The sequence below is a fragment of the Nothoprocta perdicaria genome, unplaced genomic scaffold (assembly GCF_003342845.1).
Source record: "Nothoprocta perdicaria isolate Ctin4 unplaced genomic scaffold, notPer1 scaffold_271, whole genome shotgun sequence".
Classification (NCBI taxonomy): Eukaryota; Metazoa; Chordata; class Aves; order Tinamiformes; family Tinamidae; genus Nothoprocta; species Nothoprocta perdicaria.
This window is the reverse complement of record NW_020455501.1, coordinates 102,967-128,286: the sequence shown is the minus strand read 5'-3', so window position 1 is coordinate 128,286 and position 25,320 is coordinate 102,967. Positions and strand designations below refer to the sequence as shown.

The 25,320-nt window shown below is 43.0% G+C and overlaps 1 protein-coding gene across 1 annotated transcript in view; it reads right to left on the bottom strand.

The window, feature by feature from the left end:
* Positions 1-8,566: 8,566 nt before the first annotated feature.
* Positions 8,567-25,320, bottom strand: part of WNT11 (Wnt family member 11) — a 22,915-nt gene continuing 6,161 nt past the window's right edge. The window contains exons 2-5 of the mRNA XM_026040968.1: positions 21,328-21,563; positions 20,393-20,670; positions 18,573-18,865; positions 8,567-9,148 (exon numbers count right to left, since the gene is read on the bottom strand). Coding sequence (XP_025896753.1) covers positions 8,974-9,148; positions 18,573-18,865; positions 20,393-20,670; positions 21,328-21,563 — 982 coding nt within the window. The 3' untranslated portion in view covers positions 8,567-8,973. The remainder of the gene's footprint in view (positions 9,149-18,572; positions 18,866-20,392; positions 20,671-21,327; positions 21,564-25,320) is intronic.

Below are 25,320 nucleotides of genomic sequence, written 5' to 3'. Positions count from 1 at the left end.
ACCTTGGAAGAAGATGTTCTATTTTGGATTTTATTACTTTAATCTTTTTTGTGTCAGCCCTAGTTACAGGGTGATGATAAATATAAGACCCACCTCCATTGGAATTCTAGCATATATGAGCTCTTTTAGCCAGCCCCAGCTAGAGCTTTGAAAAATCCCTTAGCATGAAACTCAGAAGAACYAATTCTGGATTTGATTATAATCCAGAATTAGGTGAGATTGGCCAGACAATGCAGCCAATTTGTCCTTTCCCTGTATGTCCAAGGAGTTGCTGAGCTGAACGATCCCATGCATCCTTTCAACCCTGACAGAAAACTTMATTTCCTTCAGAAAGATGACACCGACTTAGCTCAGATGTGGGCATCTGTTCAGTCACCAAAATATGGACGAGATGATTCTCACCCCAGATGCCTGTCTGCGTAAAAACACCCCAATAACTGTGGGTTATGGTAAACAACAAAAATCATTAAATCCTGTTTGGCTGTGCTAAAAGTGTATGGATCTCTTATTTAATGAAAATCTCAGTCAATTCTTGGACTCATTCCTTTATACCTAGTCTGAGTCTCTAGTCAGATGTAAACCCAGGAAGGAACAACTGCTCTGGACTACCAAAAAATATAATATATATACGGACATGTTAGCCACTAAGGCAGTCAAGTCTCTTTGACTATCAGATTTAGTTGCCTAAAACACTTTGGCCTTTGGAAGTGCTTTCCTCCTAGTCCTGAGTTTTTTGCTTTGTAACATTTCAGCTGAATTTCTTTGCAATGACCAAGAACATCTTGAGGATACAAAGGCTGAAAATAAGTAGATCAGAGTCTTTCTACACAGGAAGATCTCTGACCTTATCAAAGCCTTCTGAAGATAAGCCAGGGCACTTAAGATGTTAACACATAAAGTAATGGAAAATATTTTGCAAGGAGAAATCATCTACCATCACTCCAAGTTTCATTCTAAACATGATTACTATAAAACATTCCTTTTTCTTTGAACTTTGTCTATGTTTTTATCATCTGGARTAATCTTTTTGAAGGATGGGGGGGAAAAGTGATTTTCTAATTAACAATACGCAATTATCAATGTAGATCAAGTTTGGGGTCTCTGAGTCTGAGATTTTGTTACAGCAAAGTAGATAGTGATGGTTTGGCTTGGATGGTTTATCCAAGCTCCATGAAAAGTATCTCCTTAGTTTTCTCAGGGTTATGTGCAAGTCCCAGGAAGAAAATGTTCCCACTAATGGTGAGAAAATGAAAACTATAGATCTTATCAGCTGTATTCAGATGTTTATAATATTTGATTTTATCCCCTGAGTTTTGTTGTTTTATCTGGAAGTTTATTTAAACAATTTACATAAAATAATAGATGCTCACTGTCGTCATCTTGAACATGGGAGACATATGGAGTCATGCCTTGGTTCTAATAGTCTGTTTTGGTTTAACAACTAATTAGCTTGGTTTATACCATCACAGACCTATATTCAGAAGTGTCTCTATACCAGGCATCGGATTGTGGATAAATCTCATGTGACTTCCAACATCTGCTATATGGATGTCTATATAAAAAGGGTCACACTAATTCCCAAGGGGCACAATTCATCCAGTCTTGATCCCTTGTTTGGAGGCATGCCAGATTTCCAGCACTCTAGAAATACCTTTTTCTTTTTATTGACAGTGCAGGGAGCTGAAAACAGYTTGCAGGAGGTGAATTCCTCCCAGGGGAATGCGTTTAGGAACTTCAGACTTTTCCCTAAGGTCTTAATTAGTTCAGAAACTTYCCCCAGGGTAATTTGGAGTTGTGAGCATTGAACCTGGGAGTCTGACCTGGCTTCAGTCAGTAGCAGCTATAAGACAGGACCTTCCCCACACTGAGACGTGGCTGGATCACAGATGGCTTTCCAGAGCTCATTCCTGAGTGTCACTCAGTTGGTTGGCCCATGACGGACCAACCTTTTTGGGGTTGACATCAACCTTTTTGGGGTTGACATCTTTATGCCACAGCAAGGGCGCGTGTGAACATGCAGAGAGTTTCTAGTGATCATCTCCCACTCTCCCTAAATACAAAACTACTTCCAACTCCATGTTTCCTGCAGCTTGCAAGCTGCCTGAGCRAGAAAGGAAACACCTGCAGAGGTGAGAAAGGAGGTGGCATTTTAATCTTCCCAAGCTATGTGAGAGCAGTTCTGGAGAGAGCATTCCGTCCATCTGCAGGTTAGAAATGAAAAYTTTGCCTGAGCAAGCCTGGCCCTGGTTGACACCAGCTCTGTGAAGGGACACAAGTGCAGCATTTTGTAAAATGACTTGCACATTAAATGGGTAGGTGATAGGAAAGTAGCCACAGGCAGTGCAGGTTTTCTGTGTCTGCATGTAGCAGAGCTAGGTTTGGATCCTCCTTTGCCTCCGGGACTCAGGAGGAAATTGTCTCAAGATAAAACCACCACTTGATTTTCATTCTTGTTGCAATTGCTGCTATTAATGACTTTTATAGCGATTATAACATCTTCTCTTAAAGAACTTGCACTCTCAGACTAGAAATCGTGGTGGTAAGCAGAAAGCTGGAAAGAAAGAAGGACCTTAGAATAGTTGATTTTAAATATGTTTGTTCTGAAATTCAACAGTAATTTTGAAAACATAGTTAATCTTGAAGAGGTTGGAGGTGAGGCTACGCATATCTAAGGCATCCTGGCTGGGATAAATTTGGGGCTGTGAACACTGATGAGCAGCCTGATGCAGGGAGATGCAGCCCTCACTCCAACCCATAGTGGTGTGCCCATACCTGTTGCTTATCAATGAAGGATATTTAAAATGTTCATTTGTTTTAATCCTTTCCAGCTTTTTGTACCTTCTCTTCCTTCTCCTTAAATCAGACTTCCCAAGTAAACCATGACCCTCTACTGGACTTTAACAGCTTCTGCTTTGAAGTCCAATCTTAAATCCAGCCCAGATTCATCGCTCATCACCACCTAGCAGATCAGATCCTAGGCTCAGTGAATTTGAGGCCCTGGGTTAGCCATAGGAAAACTAAAAGAAATGTGGGTCTCCATTCTAAAAAGCCTATGTTTGTCAGCAGTTACCACTTAGAGAGATCTGAGATATCGATAACTGGCCTTTATAGGATTCAGTTCTCCAAGGTTTTCAGCGCTTTGGCCCTGATCCAGAAAAACACTTATCCACATGTTTAGCTTTAAGCGTACGAGCAGCCTCCATTTAAGCGGATGCTATATTGTGCAAACGGGCAAACTCTCAAAGTAACTCAATCCATGGCAATTTCTAAGTGTGAGATTCARCCCTGTGCAGCACGAGCTTCTCAGAGCAACATCACAAATCTCAAGACTTTCCCATTAGCTATGCAAAATTTGCAGCATTTCCCTTCATGTCCAAACTCTTGGAGTCTTGCAAGACTTTCCTGAGAACTTATTTGGCCTTTCTATTTTATTTTATTTTATTTTATTTTATTTTATTTTATTTTATTTTATTTTATTTTATTTTATTTTATTTTATTTTATTTTATTCTATTCTATTCTATTCTATTCTATTCTATTCTATTTCTATTTATTTTTAAATTGCCTAGCCCATGTGATTCTGGTGAAAAACTTAGAATATTAAGCTCCAAAAAAATTCCACACAGCCCAGATGGCATCTTTAATTTCAGAAAAGATCTTTAAGATAGTTCATTTGATTATTGCAAAGTAGACCAAGTCTACTTACTCTTAACAAAGCAAATAAGAACCCACAATGAACACCATTATTATCATTTTTATTAATATTATTACTAGCTGGTTGGATAGAGAATAAAGCTAATGTTGCTTTCCTGAACAAGGGATAACTTTCACTCTAGATGAATAAACCATAGTTATGCTGAGATACTTAATCAAACTGTCTGACTGATGAAACTGGTCCTGAGGGGAAAACAAAGCAAAACAAAACATGTTGTACATGTTAAAGTCATTAATCTTGGGTGGATTTTAAGTTTTCTGCTCTTTCCCCCATCTCCCTGATCTCCTTTTCTGCTCCATGTCCCACGCGTAGAGGTTGAAGTTGTGCCCATGCCAGATCCGATCAAAACTCTTCTCCTGCAGATGAAACCATGGTGTTTAACAATGCTCTTCCCAAGCCAAGGAAAGGCAAATCCTTCCTGGTGGAGTGCTGAAGAACAGCTATCCAGGGCTGTTGCAGAGTGCATGATGATGAGAAGAGCTGTATGAGACCATTTTTGGGGGGAAAAAAAGTGACTCCAGGCAGTACAGGATGGTTTCACTGCACTAAGCTCCATGACTTGCTTGAATGTTGTTGGATCTTGTTGGATGCCTCCTGCTCTGCCATCTACTGAGGAGCAGGAGGAAGAGAAGGAGCTGGATGCACTTTTTAAGGCAAAGCAAAAGCAAGGGCTGCATTTTCCTCCCACTGCTCATCCCGTTGTACCTCTGGAGCCTCCATCTCATGTTTTCCTGGAGCAGGTAGCCCCAGAGCAGTGAATTCAGAGGATCCTAATGGTTGTYTACAGTGATCTGTTTTCTATCAAGAAACAGGGATGTTCCCTCAGGGACTCTTTTATCACTTTCCTGACAAAGGCGCTGCTAATTGTATTCAGATTTGTTTCCGCTATTTTTTTTTTCCCCCTTTTGAGCAGTGTGTGAAGCCGCCTCTTCAGCCTTATTAAGATACTTTCCRTTTTGCAGACTAAAACTAACAATCCGATGGGACCTTTCTATAGTGAATGTTGTCCATCTATCATGGAGAACAACCTAAATGATATAATACTGTAGCAGAGTGAGGACAAGTGAGAATTCATCAAAATATGTAAAGCCAGCTGGATGCACACAAGATCTAAATCCTCAGATTTGGAGATAGCATTAAGTACAAGCTGTTTTATTAAATCATCAATATATTTTTTCAAATGAATAAATGCTGCAAAGCCACCAACATAATACTTTTCAAGATAGCTTGTTTTTATTTTTTTCCCTCAGGGATAATGCTGTAATAATTTGAAATAATAATATTTATGGGAATATATCAGCTGTATTTTTCCAGCTAATGTAAATCAACAGAGCTGTATAGCAGTATGTGGAGCTGGGCCAAATTATACCAGCTGTTAGGACCTGGTAGGGCATATTAGGAGACAGAGAACTTAGCATCACCCAACAGAAACCTTCACAATTACTAAAAACTATTTATCTCACAAGCTGAAACACTCCAGTGTTTCAGTGCAAAACTTTGAAAACTTGTCCCTGTAGGTTTGGGGGAAGGAAATGTAGGCACAAAAAAGGCCTGTCCTGCTATCAAGTATACATTTTACTTGCAAAACCCTATGAAACAGATTTGTGACAAATCTTCCCCCAAGTATCCTTCAGGACATACATGTAGAGAAAATCATTTGGCAGCTGTATTTCAGGGAACCTGTGCGGATTAGTGTGGCATCAAGCGTTGCACGGAAGAACAGGGATGCTCTTCTCCTCTGGCCTCTCCGTGCTTTGCTGTTGGTGCCGGGAATAAAAAGCTTTGGAGTAAGATTGCAAGGAGCAGAATGCGCTCTTAGCCATTGCAGAAGTATGGTCTCATGTCATAGACTTCTTTTCTTCAGTTTGTATTGAAAGAGGGAGGAAAAAAAAAAAGGAAAGGAAAGGAAAGGGAAGGGAAGGGAAGGGAAGGGAAGGGAAGGGAAGGGAAGGAAAGGAAAGGAAAGGAAAGGAAAGGAAAGGAAAGGAAAGGAAAGGAAAGGAAAGGAAAGGAAAAGGGAGAAGCCACTGCTTCTCCCTCATGAAAAGATGTTTTGTAAAAGTTAAAGAGTGCCAGACCACCAGGAGAAGGATGAGNGGAAAGGAAAGGAAAGGAAAGGAAAGGAAAGGAAAGGAAAGGAAAGGAAAGGAAAGGAAAGGAAAGGAAAGGAAAGGAAAGGAAAGGAAAGGAAAAGGGAAAGGGAAGGAAAAGGGAGAAGCCACTGCTTCTCCCTCATGAAAAGATGTTTTGTAAAAGTTAAAGAGTGCCAGACCACCAGGAGAAGGATGAGCCTGATTTGCTGGATGAAGAAGGACTGTGCAGCAAGAGAGGCTGTAATTATTGGACCTGTGTATGACTCTCGTCTTGGTCCTGTCAACCTGGGCATATCGCTAATGCCCTGGTTTGGGAGTTGGTCTGTCCAGAGAAGAAAAGAAACCCTTAAATTTGAAAGCTATGGGGAAAAAAAATGGTGTAAGTGTTGATTCATGTACCAAAAATCAATGACAAGGGCTGTGACCACAGTGACTCTAGTTCAGCAAAGCTGAGGTGAAGACAGCGATGGATTCTAAGAGATGCAAGCAGACTTTTTGAGCCTGGATCCCACAAATCGAAAACCTCCAAACACTTCAGCCATTTCGTTCCCTGTCTTTAGTAACGTGCTGCTGGGCAGTATGTTGCTCACTAGCTAATGCTTTCTTAGAGGTCCCAGCTGATGGTCTTAGGTTCTGCACATGAATGGTAGGTGTACCCACGTTTTTTTTCATACTTTGTAATGATACTGATTCTTCTAACTTGGGAAATGCAGCTGAGGAACAGAGCTTTGACATCAGAGATAGAGCATTTCTTGCATCTCATTGTTTTTCTTTTCTTTTTTTTTTTTTTTTTTTTTTTTGCCAAGCTGAAAAACTCAACACATCAGCAAGGGAGCAAGAAAAAGAGTTCTTACAGAGCAGAACTGAAACACTTAAATTTTCCCTCAGTCAGAATATTCCTGCCTCTTTGGCCTCATGAGAAACTGAAATTAAAAAGAAAATGCCTTAAAATAACAACAACAAAAAAAATTGACCATGTCTTTGCATATTGAACAAAGCCAAACTCTGGCTCCAGAGAGCAGTGGGATTCCTGCCACCAACCTGTCTTTGTGTCAGCCTAGGGACACCCAGCGCTCATCACACAGAGCAGCGCAGACCTCAGAGCCCACAGGCTTTTTACAGGGTGACAGTAACATAAACCACTGACAACCCACTGAAGGCCTCCTTTCGCCTGCTCTTGGCAGGACCTGCAGGGGAGGGAGGGAGGTGRGGAGATTGGACCTGCTGCAGTTATGTGAAGAGTAGTCAAGGAGAATAAAATATCTCCAGTTTAGCTCCCTAGTTTGCAATGCTGGGCATTTTTCTCCCAACTCTTGAGCTCTATGCAGCAGCATGTCATAGGCRCTTGCTACCCATTGACCTAGTGGGTGAAAACAAACGTTCAGAGGAAGACAGCGGTATTTCCTTCTTGGAAAATGCATGCTCTCCTTGCACACAGTTTAGAGAATGAAGAGGTTGGCTGACTGCATCAAGGAGGCCTCACAGGAAGGGTAGSAATGACTCGAGGTGAACTCAGTTTATGGTGGGCTCTAGGACATTCCACATAGAGATCCACACACTGCTCCATGCAAGTCATGTCTTCATTGTACATAAATCTGGCCAGGAAGAAATTCCTCCCACCCTTAATCATGGCCATGGCGTTCCTCAAAAAGATGATGGGCCACAAGTGCGTCCCATTTTACTTCTCCCTATGCAATGGCTTTGAGGCAGCAATGTGTCTTCTAGATGCCCAAAGACCTGGATAAAGGGATCTAGAGAATCCTGGAAGCTTTTGAGTGAACACTGCAGTCACAAGTTTCATTGCCTCAGCCGTGTCTTGGCTAATTCTCTTGAAAACGAACAGTCTGGGGAGATAGGGAATAGTGGAACTTCTCTATCCCACGCCTGCAAATGCCTCTTATCCTTTCTTTGGGAGGGAAACTAGAACAGCTTTCCAAGTAAGAAAGAGTGTCCTTGAATGAAACATAATGATTCTAGGATTCTGCTGTTGCACCAGTAACTTCAGCATTTATTTCATACTATTGTTAAGGCTTGTTTATAACATAGAGATATATTTACGTAAGAAGGAGGATAAGAGGAAAGCGCCGAGATATATCTTATAAATATTTCTGTATGTTTCGCGTACAAAAGAAAATATGTACAGCCACAGATAGTGGTTCTTCGCTGGGTCAGGGTCTTATTTGTCCCACTTTGATCTGCGGATCGTAGCTGTTAACCTTTGTGCCTGCTCTTAACAGAGCTGGGACTGAGCAGTGTTGAGGGCTCTGGAGTTTCTTGGGGTTCCACAATGGTTTTGTTGAGGGAAAAGAGGCACTGGCAGATTTCAAAGGCCTTGGGTGGCCCCGTGCAGTAAAGCAACAACGATTAGGGGCAAAAGATCCAAACAGAGTAGAGAAAACAAGCAGGATTTTTTTTATTTTATTTTTTTTTGTCTTTGTTTCTGCATCTCACCCACTGGATGGATCCTATCTGTGGACCCCATGCCCACGAAGCGTTTCGTAGGGTCTCCAGTTCTCACTGTGTTCAGCATCTCGTGGGTTTTTATTTGAACCAGCTCTGATATAATGGGGAACAGCTTTTCCCGCAGCGGTTACTTTGAAATCTCAGGCCTGCACCTGAAAATCTTTCTACTTTTACCATCCTGAGTGGATGCTTCCATGAAAAAAAAAAAGGGAAAAAAAAAGTCTTTGGCAACAGATATTTATTGCTGAAAAGTTGTGGAGTTTTCTCTGCTGGGATGCTCCTAAAGCAGATCCCATATCCACACTAGAAGGCTTTAGTGGGTGGGGGCATTTGTTAGTTTCCAACAAGAGTTGTTTTTCTTCCGTTGCTGAAAATTTCTACTTTTGTTTCTCAAAATACTAAGGCACTTGATGGCTGGATGTCATTGGCAATATAGGAAATATTTTGGAAGAAGATACCATCCCAAAGGAGTTTTTATCTTCTCAGAGAGCATTTTATTGGTGGGGAAAAGCTTTCCACTTTTTACATTTTTTTTTTAAGGGTCCTATTTTCACTTTGCAGTTGCTTTCTCCTCCTACCATCTCTCTCCAAGTCTGTGTCTTTACAAGATAAGTGACGTTGAGTCGGGGAAATGTTTTCTCTTCTGTGAGCAGTGCATGGGTTCTGCTGGCAYCTTGGCTCCCGGTGGGAGCGAGGAGGGGGTCTCACTTGCACACGTATCTCTCGACAGTCCTCTCGCACTTTTTACAGGTCACGTAGCAGCACCAGTGGTATTTGCAGTGGCACCGCTCCACCACTTTGTCCATGTAGGGGTTGTAGCCTCTGCCACAGCACATCAAGTCGCAGCTGTCGCTCCCGTTGGAGGTCTTGTTGCATTGCCTGCAATAGAGGAGATGCAGTGAGCAAAAGCAACGCCCCTGGCAGAGCTTGGGACACCAAGAATGGGTCATTGCTGGATGAGGTGGGTCATTGCTGGATGACTCTGCAAGGTGCCAGGGAAAGGGGACACGTTTCAGCCTTGGCTGCAGCAAACGAGGGCTACATGGGGACAACTGCAATGAGATAAAAGGGCCACAGAGCTGTATGCAGATCACCAACTCTGAAACTCCCTGACAGATTCACATCATCTGCTCTGACACCCAGAATAGCATTTAATTCCCATTATGGTCTCTGCATCCCTTATGGGCAAGGGAGAGAAGCAATGGTGATGTCTCCACTGAAATATAACCCATAGCGCTAAGGCCCATATTCCTCTGAAGCTGTCTGAAGGGAGCTGGGAGAAGATGATCCCCTAAAGGCTGATGTTTGCTCAATCTGAGAAGGAACAGAGGAGAAATTCTGCAGTCAGAGTACAGGCTCTGTGCCAATGATCCCAAGCTGGGAAAGCTCCTGAGCAGGCTCTTCTCCAGCCTGGCCATATCAGGGAAATGACTATGGATACAAGCAGGGTAAGACTCTGCACTTTCCCTTCCAAGTATCTCCCAGCCTGGTGCAGGCAGCAGGGAGCTGGCCCTACAACACTTAGGGTCTTGACCTGGGAGCAGGCATCACGACAGTGCGGGATGATGCTTCGCCCAATATCACACAGGATTTTACTGCTTGTTTTGCTTCAGCTTTTAATTAAATTSAGGCTGCTAAGTCTGGCATGATATGGGGTTACCTCACTGTGACTACTTCCCAGCAAAGGTAACTYGTGAGTTGGGGAATCTCCTTCTTTAATCACCAGCGATGAGGACCTTTGGAAGGGATGTGACTCTACAAAAGTGTGACTCAACCATCCTCTAACAACAGCCCCCTTCTCCCAAGACCTTCAGGCTGGAAGTATCTTAAACTGAAAGTATCTTAAAATATTTCCTTAAACATGTCTAGCTGCTTCTGAATACATAGTGAGCAATGACACAGGGAAGCACACGTCCATGTGAGAAATTCCTTTTGCATCATGCATTGCCCTGATAAAGCAGAAAAAGGTAAAAAGTGATCCTGTGCTCAAAAACTCTCTCCTTTTTTGGCCCTTCCAAAGACTYTTGACATCTACCATCACACCAGGAGGGATTAATCTCCCCAAACCTTAGATCTCAGAGCACATTTCATTGCTCTGTGGTACAGACAAGCCCACCGCAATCTGTCATGCTGGGTTGATCTTTAGTTGACCTGAACAAGAGACATTGACTTGGTATTCACTTTTGGATGAGACGGAACATGTCCTAAAGATGCCATTTTGCCAGTTATTGTAAAGATAAACCAGGGTGAAAATGCTGGCATTTGGTCAGATGCTCAACTGCGCTCTAGCACCTTAGAGTAAAAGATCTCATTAAGTTCCCAACACAGTAAGACTGAGAACTTGATGGAGTCTCTTGACATCATTAAATGAAAGGCAGATTGGAATATGTGGGGAATTACTGACATATCTCCTAAATCCTATTTTGCCTAGTTATTTGGGATATTTTAAGGCTGTTTTGGGTTGGGAAAAGAGAGAAGAGCATGAGCTGGACTACTGAGCTGAGCACTCTATTAGATGGGAACAAATCCATGAGATTTACAAGAATTCCTAATGAGGTAATGCTTTAGGAGAAGTTATGGGATTAATGAGGTGGTGAGATTTTGTTCCTATGCTTCCTTTATTTATTTCAGACTCAGACGGGCCTCCTGTTTGTTTTTTCTGACTCACATTCCTCTCTAGGTTCAATTTTTAAAGGCTCTCCTGTCTTTCCCTCATTCAGGACTGTGTGTAAATATTCACAAACCTTTGAAAGCCTCTACTGAAGCTGAAGTCTGCAACCACACAGAGCACGTTTGCCTAACATTGAACCAAGAGAACTGCTGCTACCCCATGAACCCTCCACCAGGAAACCTCAGAATGACTCCTCGTAAATGTATTAGCAAATGTGTTAAATATTCAGAGCAAAGGTTCAAGTACAGGAATGTTGACATTAGGAGAGGGTATTTAAAATCTTACTCAGCTTTACCCGTGGCTGGAAAGGTGGTTGCCCCTAGTTTCACCTAGTGAGGAGCAGGAGTCTGAAGGAGCACAGCATCATAAGATGCATCCATGCCACCTGGTGCTAAGCAGTCAGTTTACCCTAAAGGATATTTCCCAGACATACAAAGCATCCTGCAGTTGAATTGACTTGATTGAAGTGCAGAGTAAAACTCTTATACCTGTTGTGTGGAAAATGGGAAATTCCCTCTCCTTATATCCACTCCTGGGATTACATACACATTAATACATATATAATATACGTATATCAATCTGAATTTCCCAAGGGCAAGCCCATCCTACTTAAGCTGAAATAAAGAGGGGGAAAAAAAATCTTATTTAAAAATCCCCCACATTTCCCTCCATTTCCGATTAAGTATTAGAGAAATAGAGACATTCAGAAGGAGGGAGTATGCATATCCAAAACAAAGATCCTGACCCATTCCTGACCCTTTCTATTTTGTTAGAAAGCTTTCCTGACAATGCCACTAACCAGATATTCCATTCCCTAATTTACATGATAGGAAGGGATGAATAATCTTTAACTTTTTTTAAATGAGCCAAAACAAAGGCATTTTTTTAGAGCTGTGACTATGTGTACAAGGAGYTAGTAGGTGAAGACGAAGATGCCCAAAGACCAGAGTTTACCCACAGAAGCTACTCCCAAGTGTCTGCTTGTCAGAGACCTCAGCTGCCATCTCTGCAGGCTCCCTGCTGAYGGTTAAGCTCAATCATCTCATTTCCTTTGGGCCCAGGCCAGTACAGTTTCAGCAACTCAGAGAAATGTCCTTCTCCAGAGTTTCAGAGGAAAAGCGTGATGCAATTGAATGTATCTTAACCAACCCTCCCAAAGCATATGGATGACCAGTGAAAAACGATGCCTCAACCATAATCCTGGCCAAGGTCCTGGCCCAGAAACATGCTTTCTGATTGCCATTGTTTTCTTTCCTTCTTTTTGCAAGATTGGAGATGTTGGCCTTGCTGAATGGACAAATCCCATTCAATCCRCCTATCCACAGTCTCACGCTACCAGCTGTCATTTGCAAATGCATTTCTGAGCATCATCAAGCCCAAACTACACCACAGGGGTGGCTTCTCTGCAGAGATGGGCAAGGAGGTATTTGTGGTTTAGAGAATCCTATCCCAGATGGAGAGGCTAAAAAGCCCCAGAGTTATCTCATGGGGATTTTTCTTCATAAGATACCAGTTATGGAAGAGAGGAGTTTCAGTGTTGTTCTGCAGGGACCTGAGGAAGAATTCCCAGCTGGAAATCCAAGTAACTCAGAGAAGAGCCCAATGTGACGGGCGGTATATTCTAGCTCTCCCTAAAACCATCTGAGCTTGGCATTAGCAGAATTTGAGCAAGACAGCCTAGTAACCAAAATTAAGGTCTGTGACTCTTTGTCTACCTAAAAATTATTCATCTTCTACCAAATTTAAGAGCTCTTTCACATCTCTCAGCAACAGATACTCCCTCGTTCATAATAGAGGTAGTTTCTTGTGCAGCATGGAGGAATTTTCAGAATATTTAAGGTTGGAAGGGACCTCTACAGATCATCTAGTCCAACCTTCCTGCTCAAGCAGGCACACCTAGAGCATGTGGCACAGGGTGGCATCCAGGCGGGTTTTGAAGACCTCCAGAGTAGGAGACTCCACATGAACTGAATGACATGAACTATGCTCCAGTTGACTTTCAGTGAAGGAAAACAGTGACCTACCAGCTTAATTACCTAACTTTTGAATGTCTGAAGCTAAATAAGATGATGTTACCCCCATTAAAAGCTACTAGGAGATGATGTTTGTATTTTCTCTGTGAATGCCAGCTCATTTCTGTCCCATTAGCAGATCTAAACACAGCTTTTTTTTTTTTTTTTTTTTTTTTTTGGGGTGCCCAGATGATACGTAGACAAGAAGTCCACTGGGAGCTCCACCAGATCTGTTGATCATGGGGATCTTCAAATCACTGTTAGTTTCTTTGGTGCCCCTTGCTTTGGTAATGACACATAGCGATATATGAAAGAGAGGGAAAAATATTTCATATGATATGCCCAAGTAACATGTAACACAATGGGCATCGCTAAAAATGCATCAAAGTACACAACTTTCATATAAGATTTTAAGAGCGGGCTCTTAACTATTTTTAAATTGTTTTCTCATGCACAGGGAACAACTGGGGACTGACAGCAAACAACTGTACCAAAGAGAGTTATCAATACCTCATGTCAGCAAGGAGGTATCAAGGGACATGCCAGAACCAGCCTGTATTTTCATTAATGAAGAAATAGCAAGTGAGCTCCAAAAAATGTGGGATTACGTTAGGCCAAAAGGACCTGAGAGCATTTTGCAAAAGTGAATTAAAATGAAAAGCAAGCATCATGCTTTGAGAAATATCCAAATAAATGTGAGAAGGTTCTCAGGCAAGCCAGAGGAACAGTTTAGGAATGAGAAAAGGTTGAAAGAGCTGGCTGAGAAAAGTAAGGAGAGTTACCTTCCCACCTATTAAATGTCACAGTAATGAGGAGAGCAAGTGAATGCTCTTCATATCCAGAGCAGGCAGGATAAGAAATAACCAGTTTGATTTGGAAAAAAAAAAAAAAAAAAAAGGAAGAATTCATATTATGACTCTGAGCATAGCAAAGCTCTGTTATAGGTTGCCTAGGGAAATTGCGGAGTCTGTCTAGGGAAACTTCTTTTAAGACCCAGTTAAACAAATACCTGCAGTAATGGCCCAGGCATTCTCAGTTCAATCTAAATTGAGGTTTAGATTCACTTCCAGAAAGATCAGACTTTGTGAAAAGTCCTTTCTGGAGACCTGATGCTCTAACTGCAATTCTGTTTTAAGGCAAAGGGAGTGAATATCTTTAGGAGAGCTGACTTAGGGGCCTTTTTTCTTTCCCTCTCTCTCTCTCAACTTTCCATCTGCTGCACTTTTTCCTTTTTCTATCAATAACCTTATTATTCACAAACGTTTTCAGGAAATCTTACAGTCCAATCCCATTCTAACAGAGTGGGATGGGTTCAAACTTCCCTAATTTCGTTATTCATTATTTATTGGGTCTCACAAAAGAAGGGTGGCATGCCTGATAACAGATCCAAAAATTCCCAAATCATCACACAAATTTTAACCAAATGAAAGTTCAGTATATTGTTTCTTGAGCCATGAGTGATGGAATTTTAATCAAAGACTCAGTTAAAAAAAAAGAGAAAAAACCACCAAATGCTTTGTTTACCCATAACTACCACTCTTCCCTATATAAATATGAACATGTCTACCAAGAAATTTCATTTCCACTCAGGCAAAATAAGTTATTGATATTCAGCTCAGGCATGCTCAGCAATTACATGCAGGTCCCTATCCAATAAAATATATCAGCTTAATACACCTTGGGAGAAACTTAGGACTCGTGTTTTATATTGCAGAAATGAACAAACCCCCCGTCTTCAGCATGGAGGGAGAGGCTTTTGCTTGGCTCCAAGACTGCTCTGGGAAAAATCACTAATAAACAGCCCAGTAATCTCTGCAAGACTTTGGAAGCAGGAGACTGTTGCATGAATAGCAGAATTTCCCTTTCSTTGGATTCCTTAAGGGACCTTAAGCAGCCTTTGAAATATGATACATTGCACCCTCCTGATAAAGAAGGTTAATACTTTTCCTTCTTTTCGCACAAAAGAGATCCCGATTTCATAATCTGCTATTATTTATGTTTTACTTGAGCCTGATAAGGATTTTTTTCCTGCAGGAGAAAGTGAGCTACCTCGCTACAAGATGAATTACAGTGTGTTTTTTCCAGGAAAGCTCTGAAACAGGAATATATATTTTTTTCCCCTCTGCACTTAGATTTTTTGTATTGACAGCCATACAGTTCACATGCTGCTCTTATTTGGTCTCCAGACCGTTTTTATTGGCTACCAAAGTGTGACGGTGGTAAATAAACACAAGTAGTTTGGCCGTAATCAGTAAGTTCTGGGGTTGTAGCAAACCTGTTTGCAGAAGCCTTGGATGGCAGTTGTAAAACTCGGCTCCTTCATCAGATTTTGAGCACTTCAAAGAGCGAGGAGGCTCCACATCTCAGGCTTGGGTTTAGGTCCCTGGCTTTGAAACCTGGAGACGCCCCAACTGCTCGCAGGCACGCAGATCCCAAAGTATTTTGATTTTCAGCAAAAATAAAAGCTCAGGAAGGCCAAGGTATCCTAGAAAACATTCCAGGTTCATTCCTAAGGAGGCTTTGAAAGCCTTTCGGCCAAGAGCTCTAAAGGGCTTTGGAGCAGCTGAGCTCATGTTTTCTGAGAAGGACTTTCACGCGGCTCCAGCACAAAGTAACTCGACCCCCTTTTGTGCCCCTAAAGAGCACAATAAATCCAAGTAACGCAAGGGATAATTAGAGAGCGTAGAAGAGAGGGAAGTGGATGATTAGATTATCTCTTCCACCCGCCTGCCAGCACAGAATTGTTGCTTGCAGCGTACGCTGTAACCCAACAATTCAGGGCATTGCAACCGAGCCATCAACCTCAGTCCTCTTTCCACCAGACCTGGCAAGGAGAAGGGAGGATGGTGCCAAGGAATCAATTTTCTTCATGAAAATTCAAAAGCAAGCAATGTGAATTTTAACATCCCGCTTGAAATGGAAAAAAAAAAAATTAGATTGTTGAAAAGCATCAGAACATTACACCGTGGTTGCCATCCTGCTTCCCACTTGCCTCCTTTTGCCTTGCCTAATTGGTGTCACTAAAATCCCTGCACCAGCAGTACAAATAAATGCCTTTTTCTCCGTCTGGGAGCTCGGCAGGTTGCTCACTTTGCAAACTGTGGGACAAAAGATTTAAAATCTCTTTTTGATTCCATCTGCTATAAAAATATCCTTAAAAATTGTCCTGGCAGGCAACAGCAAGGATCTCCCCAATTTTTTGACGTGTGCAAGGATCAAATGCTAAGATACCCCTGGGGCTTGACTTCTAAAATAAAAACCTGTTTGGGCTATTTCCTTGTGAGGGTTTTACATCTTTGTGGAGCAAGTGTAAACCACATTTTTTTTTTTCCCCTGGTCTGTGTAACAGCAGCTCTTTGTGTTCCCATTGCCCTCATCCCTGTCATTAGGCACTATCTCTGCAACCCCATGTCTGGCTGGAACGGAGCCACCAGGCTTAAGAAATGTGAAATGTTTCCTCCATGGGAAAAAGAAAAAAAAGAGAAAAAGATCATGGAGGAAAAATAAGCACGAAAGGGAGAAGGAGGAAGCCTGGGTTAGCTAAGCTCCCCTTCTTTTCATTGCTCCCTCAGTGAAGAAGGGATGGACCTGTAAACACTTGAAGTGGATTTTGCATATATTTCCTCCGCAAATTTAATTCTTTAATTCTTTAATTCTTTAATTCTTTAATTCTTTAATTCTTTAATTCTTTAATTCTTTAATTCTTTAAATCTTCTTCAAAGCTGGCCAGTGGATTACAATTAAAATGACTGTAATTACACATGACCTTTACATCCCAGCAATCCCCTATGGCTCAACACAGGACTACAGCTCTCTCCTACCTTCCCAAAGCCAACACCATCTTGCATGTCTGAAAATCAGCAGTATTTCTCAGCATTTTAGTCATTTTAAAAGTTGCCTCCTGCCTTAATATCTCAGTCCTCTAAATCCTCACTCAGTCTCATTTCCCGCAGACCTTCACAATTAATCACCGCTGTTGCACAGCTCGGGATAAATGAACACACATTTTCCTATCCCAACCTCCCCCCCCACCCCCAGAAAAAAAAAGGAAAAAAATCCCAAGCTCTCAAGATCTTGACATATATTTTTTTGCTCAGATAAAGAAAAGGCAAGACCTGTTTTAAACTGGATTTAGATGAGTAAGAAGTTGCACTTTCCTCCCCTCTAAAATCTTTTCAGTTCATTGAAAATGTTTCATTTGGCAAATTTATAATGAACTTATTTGGGTTCTGACACAACTTAGCCTGCTGATTTCATGCGTCCTATGAAATCAATTTCCAAACAACCTCCCAATTCTTTTTTCATTGCAAAGCAGAGTGGCCCAAGAAAGAAGTATTTTTTCCAGAAATAAATTGGTCAAAATCTACAGAAAAAAAACCCTCAAAAACATATCTTCCACTGAAATGACATTTTCCCTCACAGAACAGTTTCAGCACATGCTTTTCCCCTATGATCCACAGTTACTCATAAACATTTTTCACCTTGTTTTTGATAGGGTTGTGGTTGCGGATTAAATGGCCAATGCCAATGCTATCTCACCGAACACTTCCTACAAATCACAGCACTCTATGGAGGAGGTATCTCTGTGTCTGGGTTATTTAACTTCATTTCTGCTATGATAAAATGTTCTTTCCACTAAATTTCTCAAAACATAGTGGAAAGACCACTACAACTAACAAGAGTTTACATGGAAGGACCTTGCAAAAATGTTGATGCCTTCACTCTATAACATCACCACCTGAGATTGCACCACCAGGTAACATGAAGAGCAAGGAAGAGTGCTGGAAGTAGTTAAAGAAAACCAAGTTGTTAGACAGCAACTAATGAGCCAACCTGAAATCAATCATTGCACCTCACTTAACAAACGCCCTGGGATACTACCAGACACACACAGCCTGGGCGTTATTTGTGCATCTCATCCAGAGAACAGCAAAGGCTGTTCTCATCCTGCAAGACACGTCATGCTGGAGAACTAGATCACTGCTAAGTGGAAAAAATGCAGCAAAAAATGCATMTAGGTGGATGGTGACATCCACCTAGAGATGCTCAAACTACTGAAGAGATACCTGATTTGTCTTGGATGGAACTAAAAGGAAGAAATTCCTCTGTATAGGCAGTAGCAGTGCAAACATACTTTGCTCTTTAAAATGCAATAGATGCATCTTAAGGCTCCTCACCATCAGCTACAGTATTCTTGTAAGACTTCCTGGGAGTACTGGTTCCAACAGAGTTAACATTTGCCTACTTAAAGTAGCTTACATCACATGAGCAATGATTGCAAGAAATGACTTAGAGGAACTCAACATGGTAAAGCCAAGGTGCTTGATCATTGCAAGTCCTGTAGAGACAAGTTGCCCGCATGACTTTCATGAAGGAGCTACCTTCAAAAGGTAGTTTGTACCTGCCTGTGTAACACAAAAAGGGTGTCTGACACCCTGTCCTGGCCACAGCCACCACTGAAAGGCCTGGGCATCTGTGGACCATGCTATTAGTTAGATGTCCTTGACCTGCATGCATGTGCTACCTCCACAGTTACTTGCTTTTTACTTATACTCAGTCCCCTCTACCTCTTCCCTCTTTGGGGCTCAGAGCATTGTCAACACAACATGGAAATCCTCACCTGTCCTGGGTCCCATGCGACCCCACTTTCTCGTTCTTCATACAGAAATCAGGTGAGCTCTGCAGGTAAATCAGCTCTGTCTCCTTAACCGGCCTGATATCGATATCCTTTGGCACGAGGTATTTGCGCGTGCCCATGGGTCGGTGAACGACCTTGGTGGCTGATAAATACTTGTTTTTGAGGTCCAGTGCAATGTCTCGCAGCTCTTGAAGGCCTTTCCAACAGGTCTTGATAGAGCATGACCCAGAAACTCCATGGCACTTACATTTCATTTCAAGAGAGGCTTTCAAGACCTGCGAAAAGGAATGCAGGAGTTAAGAAATGCCCTTCTCTTACCTCCAAGCATCCCACCAGCTTTCTAAAGAAGATACTGTCTTAATGAAGACTGCTATTGAAAGGGATTGCTGCTCTGATTTCTGCACAGTCGTGCTTGGGTAGCTGCTGTGCATAGGGAATTAAACCCTGCAGCTCCTTGATGATCACTATCAGCCCAGGACTATTTTCACCAGGGCACCTCCGTAGGCAGCCAAGAGACAAAACAGTATTATGAATTTTGATCAGATATCTGCACAGTGCTGCATTTACACCCTCTAGATTTCTAAGGAGCTGGAAATCAAAGCAATCCATACATAGATAATTAACATACATTATGCCTCCAGCAGATTTAGGCWTTGGGTAACAGATATGCCAAGGCTCTGAAGCATTCAGGGCACCCTCACCCTGCCTTTTTGCTGGCCATGGGCCAAGTGAGCCTTTTATTTTGGTTTTGCACAAGCCTCTTGTCTGTGGGACATGGCAGGGAACACCGCCAGGAAGGGGTGAATGCACTAGCCATGGTGACACTGTGTCCCAAGCAACAATATGCCCAATGCAATTAAAAGAAAAAGTTAAGACATTGTAAGACTTAAAAAAAAAAAAAGCAAAAAAAAAAAAGCATAGAGAGTGGAAGTGCAGGGAATGGCAGAGAAAAGCACCCGGGGGAGGCATTTTTGGCATGGTGGTGCTCTGTAAAGGTGAGTTCAGCCCACAGCTAGTCAATAAGCTGCCAATGAGCTCAATGCTCTTCTGTGTTTTATCTGTTGCAGATCCTGCCTCCATGTGAGCGCAGCCCTGAAGGGCTAAGCTGTAGCCCCTGTCCTCGACCTCACCAAGAGGCACCCCCAGAAAGGGACCAGCCTAGGGAACCGCTGCCGCCCAAAGGACACACGCAGAGTTCACCCTTACAACGCCCTTCCCCAGTTTCTCCAGCTGCATGGATGGCTCTGCTGGGGATTGCATTCTCGGTGCACACCAAGCTCCGTGCACGTGTTAAGCATTATCCCTCCATTGGCACGTTGGCTGGATGCGAGCTGTTAAAACCTGCTTCTGCCAGACAGGGGGATATTCACTAGCAAAACAGCTAAAAAAGAAAAAAAAAAAAAAAAACAGAAAGAAAATCAGCCCTCCTGGCTGCAGGAATGGCTGGGAGGCAGCTGCTGTTGGAATCGTTTGGCAGATGATAATCCTGCACGCTTACACAGCACTTGACATGTGTGACGCCCTTGGCAGAGCTCTGCTGGACCCATCCACACCACATCTCCCCGCTGAGGAGAAGGTAGTGATGAGACATCCCACCCATGGTTATATAGGGCTGGTAATAGCGTTAGAGGCCTCCTGAGTCACAGCATGAGCTACAATCACGGCCTAAAAAGGCCAAAGGGGTTCAGAGCATCTTGGAGAAACCTTCTCCTTTTGCTAGCTGATAGAGACAGTGAACTTCACAGAGCGACCAACCACTACAGATGTTTGTACAATTACAATAACTCTCGTGGATTTGTTACCTGTCTCCCTACTTCACTGTTGTGCAGATGCATCAGTTTATTGGCTTGTGATCCTGATTTTTTCATCTTCATGGGAGCATCTGAAAATTTGGACCCCATGATAAGACCATAGTTGAGGTTGTCTGCACATCCTCCCCATCGATACCCAGGTCCAGGTGTCTCACCTGGGATGGGACCACAGGAACAGCCAGGGAGGTCCCCGGTGGTGCAGGCTCTAGCAATGGTGTGGCTGATGGCAGCAGCAGAAAGCGCATACACAAATGCTGACTCCCTTGTGCCTGGAAGAGATAAGAACTACAGCTCAGCCTCTGCGACAACTAAATGTTCTCCAGAAAGAGACCTGCACAGCTTCTGCTCCACCAAACATGCCAACTCGCTGCAGTTGAGACCTCTCATAGCATCACCATCTTGGAGTAAATCTCCCAAACAAACTCTTCTTTAACATGAGACATCATCCTATCAGGGCAGGGAGATGCAAAGTCCTATTCTTGGGGCAAATGAGAAAGCCTGGTTTCTCCTCCCTGCTTCCATTCCAGTGCTGGACACTGCTTGACAGAGGGGCATGGAGCTGCAGGAGACTATGCAGCTGCACTGCACCTAGTGCATGCAAGGAGAGCAGGACCCAGAGCTGCATGTTCAGCCTCACACTTAGTGTGAACTGYGTGACAGGTCTCCATGCTCTGAAGAATAGTCCATGACGGTGAAGGAGTGAGACCCATCTGCTCCATWAATGAGCAAACCAAATTGGAGGCATTTGTCCTGGGAACTGTGGTGGATTCAAGAGCTCCTACATGTAATGGGCATCCCAATGGGGTCTCAGAGAACAAAACAAGGGACCCTTCACAGGACCCTTCCCAGACCCCAGCAATGCATCCACACATAGCTGCCTGGCTCTACTCACTCATGTCCCCATCCAAGCCAACAGTGATGTTTACCTCGCTCTAAGTCCAGCAGGTAGTTAGGAGCCAGATCAATGGAAGAGCAGTTCCACCGCATGTCTGAGAAAGTTTTACGGCAGGTCTTTATCACTTCCCGTGCTGCCTGGATGATGGTTTGCATTAGCTCCAGGTTGCTTCGACATAGCTGCACCTGGGAAACCACCAAGCCTTCAAGCTGCTTGCAGTGCTGGGTTTGATTCAAAGCCAAAGCTGCAGGAGTCTTGGACAGAGCTCTGGGGAGACAAAACATACGCAAAAAGGCATTAAAAACTGCAAAAGTTAATCTTCAGGTCAGCATTAATTTTTCCACGACTTTGAATCCAGTAAATACTTTGACCTGCATTGAACTAACCTCATTTTAGCCCTCTTAATTTTAAGTGCTTAATTCAAGCTCATCCGTATGGTCAGTGGGGAAAGATGGACAACTTTTAAGAATAATATGTCTCATCTAAGGTAGTTATTTAGATACCTGGAAAGAATCACCCTCTGAAAGTGCCCTGTTGATCATACAGAGAAGCCAGGACCAAGCTTCTGGGGAGCATTGCCAAGTTGACTGAATGTGTGAATCCCCATGGGAAGGTTTTTTGCTGAAGAATAAAGAGGACAGACCTCCCAGCAGAGTGAATAATGACCCATCAATTCCATGATAATGGAAAGCTGGGTCTTCCAAGACTCTGAGATTGGTGTTATCAGTGCTTTGCATTCAGCATCTGTCTCACACACTTTCTAAGGATTATATTAAATGTCATGTAATTAATTATGGAGAAAATCCTCTGCAAGGCCTAAGAAAAAGCCACCAAGTTCGCGAAACAGATGCTTTCTCTTAGAGTTAAAGCCAAGGACTTCAACAGTTCCATTGCTGTTGCACTAAGATAAGACTGTTTCCATCATCTTCACAAATTCAGTGCAGAAGCACAACACAAGCGTGTGTAAAAACAGCATCAGGGTCCAATCTTAGATGGATCTACTTTGCACCATGACTGTTCAAGAAACCAACAGCATCCGATAAACCATTGGTTCTTCTAGTGTGTAACTACCCACATACCATGCTTCAGGTAAAAGAAAAAAAAACAAGCAAATGGTGCTATGCATCGTTCTGGGCTGTGCTGCTCTTAAGCACCCACAGTGATCAGCTGAAGCTTGGTGTGAAATTCCCTCTGTATCTTTATGACCTGCTTAGAGCAGTCATAAATGTTATTCATTCCCATAAAACAACTTTCTAGCTGGCTGCATCACTAACTGGCGTATGATCCTGGCAACCCACTGCCTTAACACATATTTCCTTCTCTCCTTGTTAAATGTGTTGCCTTTTAGTTTCATCCTAAGCCATCTTGGTTAGTTTGGCCTATTAGACACATTTCTGGGCAAATTTCATTTTATTGCTGTGACATCCATGTCCTTCAGAAGTTAAATGAGATGGAAACAGAGCTAAAATTGAGCACAAACCAAGATTGGAGGTATTAGCTCTGATCTCCATTTTTCAGGAAAACACACCTATGTTCCACAGACTCCCTCAAGATTGCCTTGAATGAGGCAGTGTGTATGTTGGCGCTCTCTCTGGGCTACACACAACTACTAACCCCAGCCCTTCTTTGAATAGGGAAAAGCTACGATTCCTGCTAGGTCTGAGCTGAAAAATTCCCAGGCGAATGGATTTTGGCACTTTTGGCATTAGATAATCAGTGGCAAACTTGGAAGGGAAAACACCACTCTGCTAGCTATACAAATATATACGTCATATATATACTTAAAGAGGTTCGTTTAATATACAGAGAACAGAAGCTTTGGCAAGAGAATTTCAAGGGAAAGCAAAAAAAAAATTGACAAAAATATTCTATCCTAATGTTCATCTCTGTCTCTTGCACGGTGGGACTGTGGCAACCAAGAGGTTGTTAAGTGTCTGTCCTTGGAGAGATTCAAAAGCCACCTGTACAGGGTCCTGTGCAATGTGCTCTAGGTGTCCCTGTTTGAGTAGGGCTTGGACTAGATAATCTCCAGATGTCCCTTCCAATCTCAACCCTTGTGTGATTCTGTGATATTCTGGGACTCAAGTAGCTTGGAAGTATCATGCCCTTCAAGCTAGAGGCATGAGTCTTGGGAAAGCAGCCATATCACATGAGTGCAAACCTCCACAATGGGACCATCACAGTAGTTTCCCATGTTTTTTCTTTAACCCAYGGAAAGGAAATCCATGTCTACGGTGTAATTGGTGTATGGTGTAATATGGTGTAATCTGAGCACCTACTTCTGAGCTCTGTAGTTGCAGATGACAACAAATGCCCTCTAAGTGCCCGTTTTCAGCACTGGYACCAAACTCAGACACCAAATGCAGGTGTTTGCACAGTGGAAGCATAGAGCTAGYGAGATGAATCCAACCTCTAGCACTTGGCACCAGAAACCTGTGAAAAATTTATCCCAGAAAGCCTATCAGTAAGCCTCAGGAAAGGGCTGAAACACAATCAGGCAGGAGGCCAACACAGCTCGCCACTAATAGAATAAAGATGATAAATACTCYAGCACAGGATGTCCTGAGAAGCAAAACAAGCAAGCAGGGTGAGGCAGATGCAGTGAGAGAACATTACAGCCTGAACTTTGGGCAAACAGGGAGCAGTCCAGGTCTCTGAGAGAGATTGAACTGTGGAGGAGCAACTCAGTTGCCTAATTAGAGACACCTAATTAGAGACATCTTGGAACAGGCTGCCCAGAGAGGTTGTAGAGTCTTCTCTGGAGATCTTCCAAATCTGCCTGAGTGTGACCCTGTGCCCCATGCTCTGGGTGTCCCTGCTTGAGCAGGGGGGTTGGTCTAGATGCTCTCTAGAGGTCCCTTCCAACCTCAACCATTCTCTGATTCTGTGACTCTGTGACTGCACAGATCTTAGATCTGAGAGACCCCAGAGATCCCATCTGGACTGTGGTTGCCCCTCTTGAAGGATGCACATCTCTTACAGATTTTATCTAGCCTTGTGCAGACATCTCGAGCATCTTTAAAGGATCTGGAAGCCTTAGCGAGGCACCTGCATGTTACCCGTACAGACAAACCTGAACAGCAAAAAGGGAATCTCCACGTTGGGATGAAAGCTGAATTTGGCCTGAAGCTAGTCCTGGTTGTGAAGAAAGAGGACCGTGGAGTCATAAAGAAACCACTCCAGTTTGACATTACAACGTAAGGACTGAGATGATCACCGTCAGGGAGGAACAGATTTTTAACATGACAAGCAAGACATTCCCTTCATCAAAGAGGGGGAAAGATCAGCCAGAAAAGCCAAGAAAGTAAAAACTGCAGCCCCATTGGGGAAAATTCAGTAAATGGCAGCAATGGTCATTTCTTGTTGAATAAGCTGATCTCTGGGGAGAACAAGAATAAAAACGCAAGACACAAGAAGGTGTTTTTCGAACATCTCCCAGGCCTGAATTTCATGCCTCTAGTTGTGAGAACCTATAATTGGAAACATCTCCAAGTGTTAGGAGGAAAAAGTAAAATGGAGATGGAAAAGAAAACTCACAACTATTGGAGTTGCTTGCTGAGACCAAAAAAGTGCATTTATAAATCACATATCAGGAATGTGAGAGCAATTAGGTCACTTAGTCCATGCCTGAGCAACCTGGGTTTGCTCCATCTCTGCCATGCACCCACAAATGTTTTCACAGATTCACAGATTCACAGAATATTTAAGGTTGGAAGGGACCTCTAGARATCATCTAGTCCAAYCTTCCTGCTCAAGCAGGCACACCCAGGGCATGTGGCACAGGGTGGCATCCAGGTGGGTTTTGAAGACCTCCAGAGTAGGAGACTCCACAACCTCCCTGGGCAGCCTGTTCCACTGCTCTGTCACCCTAACAGTAAAGAAGTTCCTCCTCACCTGGAGACAGAACTTCTTGTGCTTCAGCTTGTGGCCATTACCCCTCGTCCTATCGCTGGCCACCAGTGAGAACAGCCTGTCCCCTTCCTCCCTGCATTCTCCCTTCCTGAACTTATACACATTAATCATA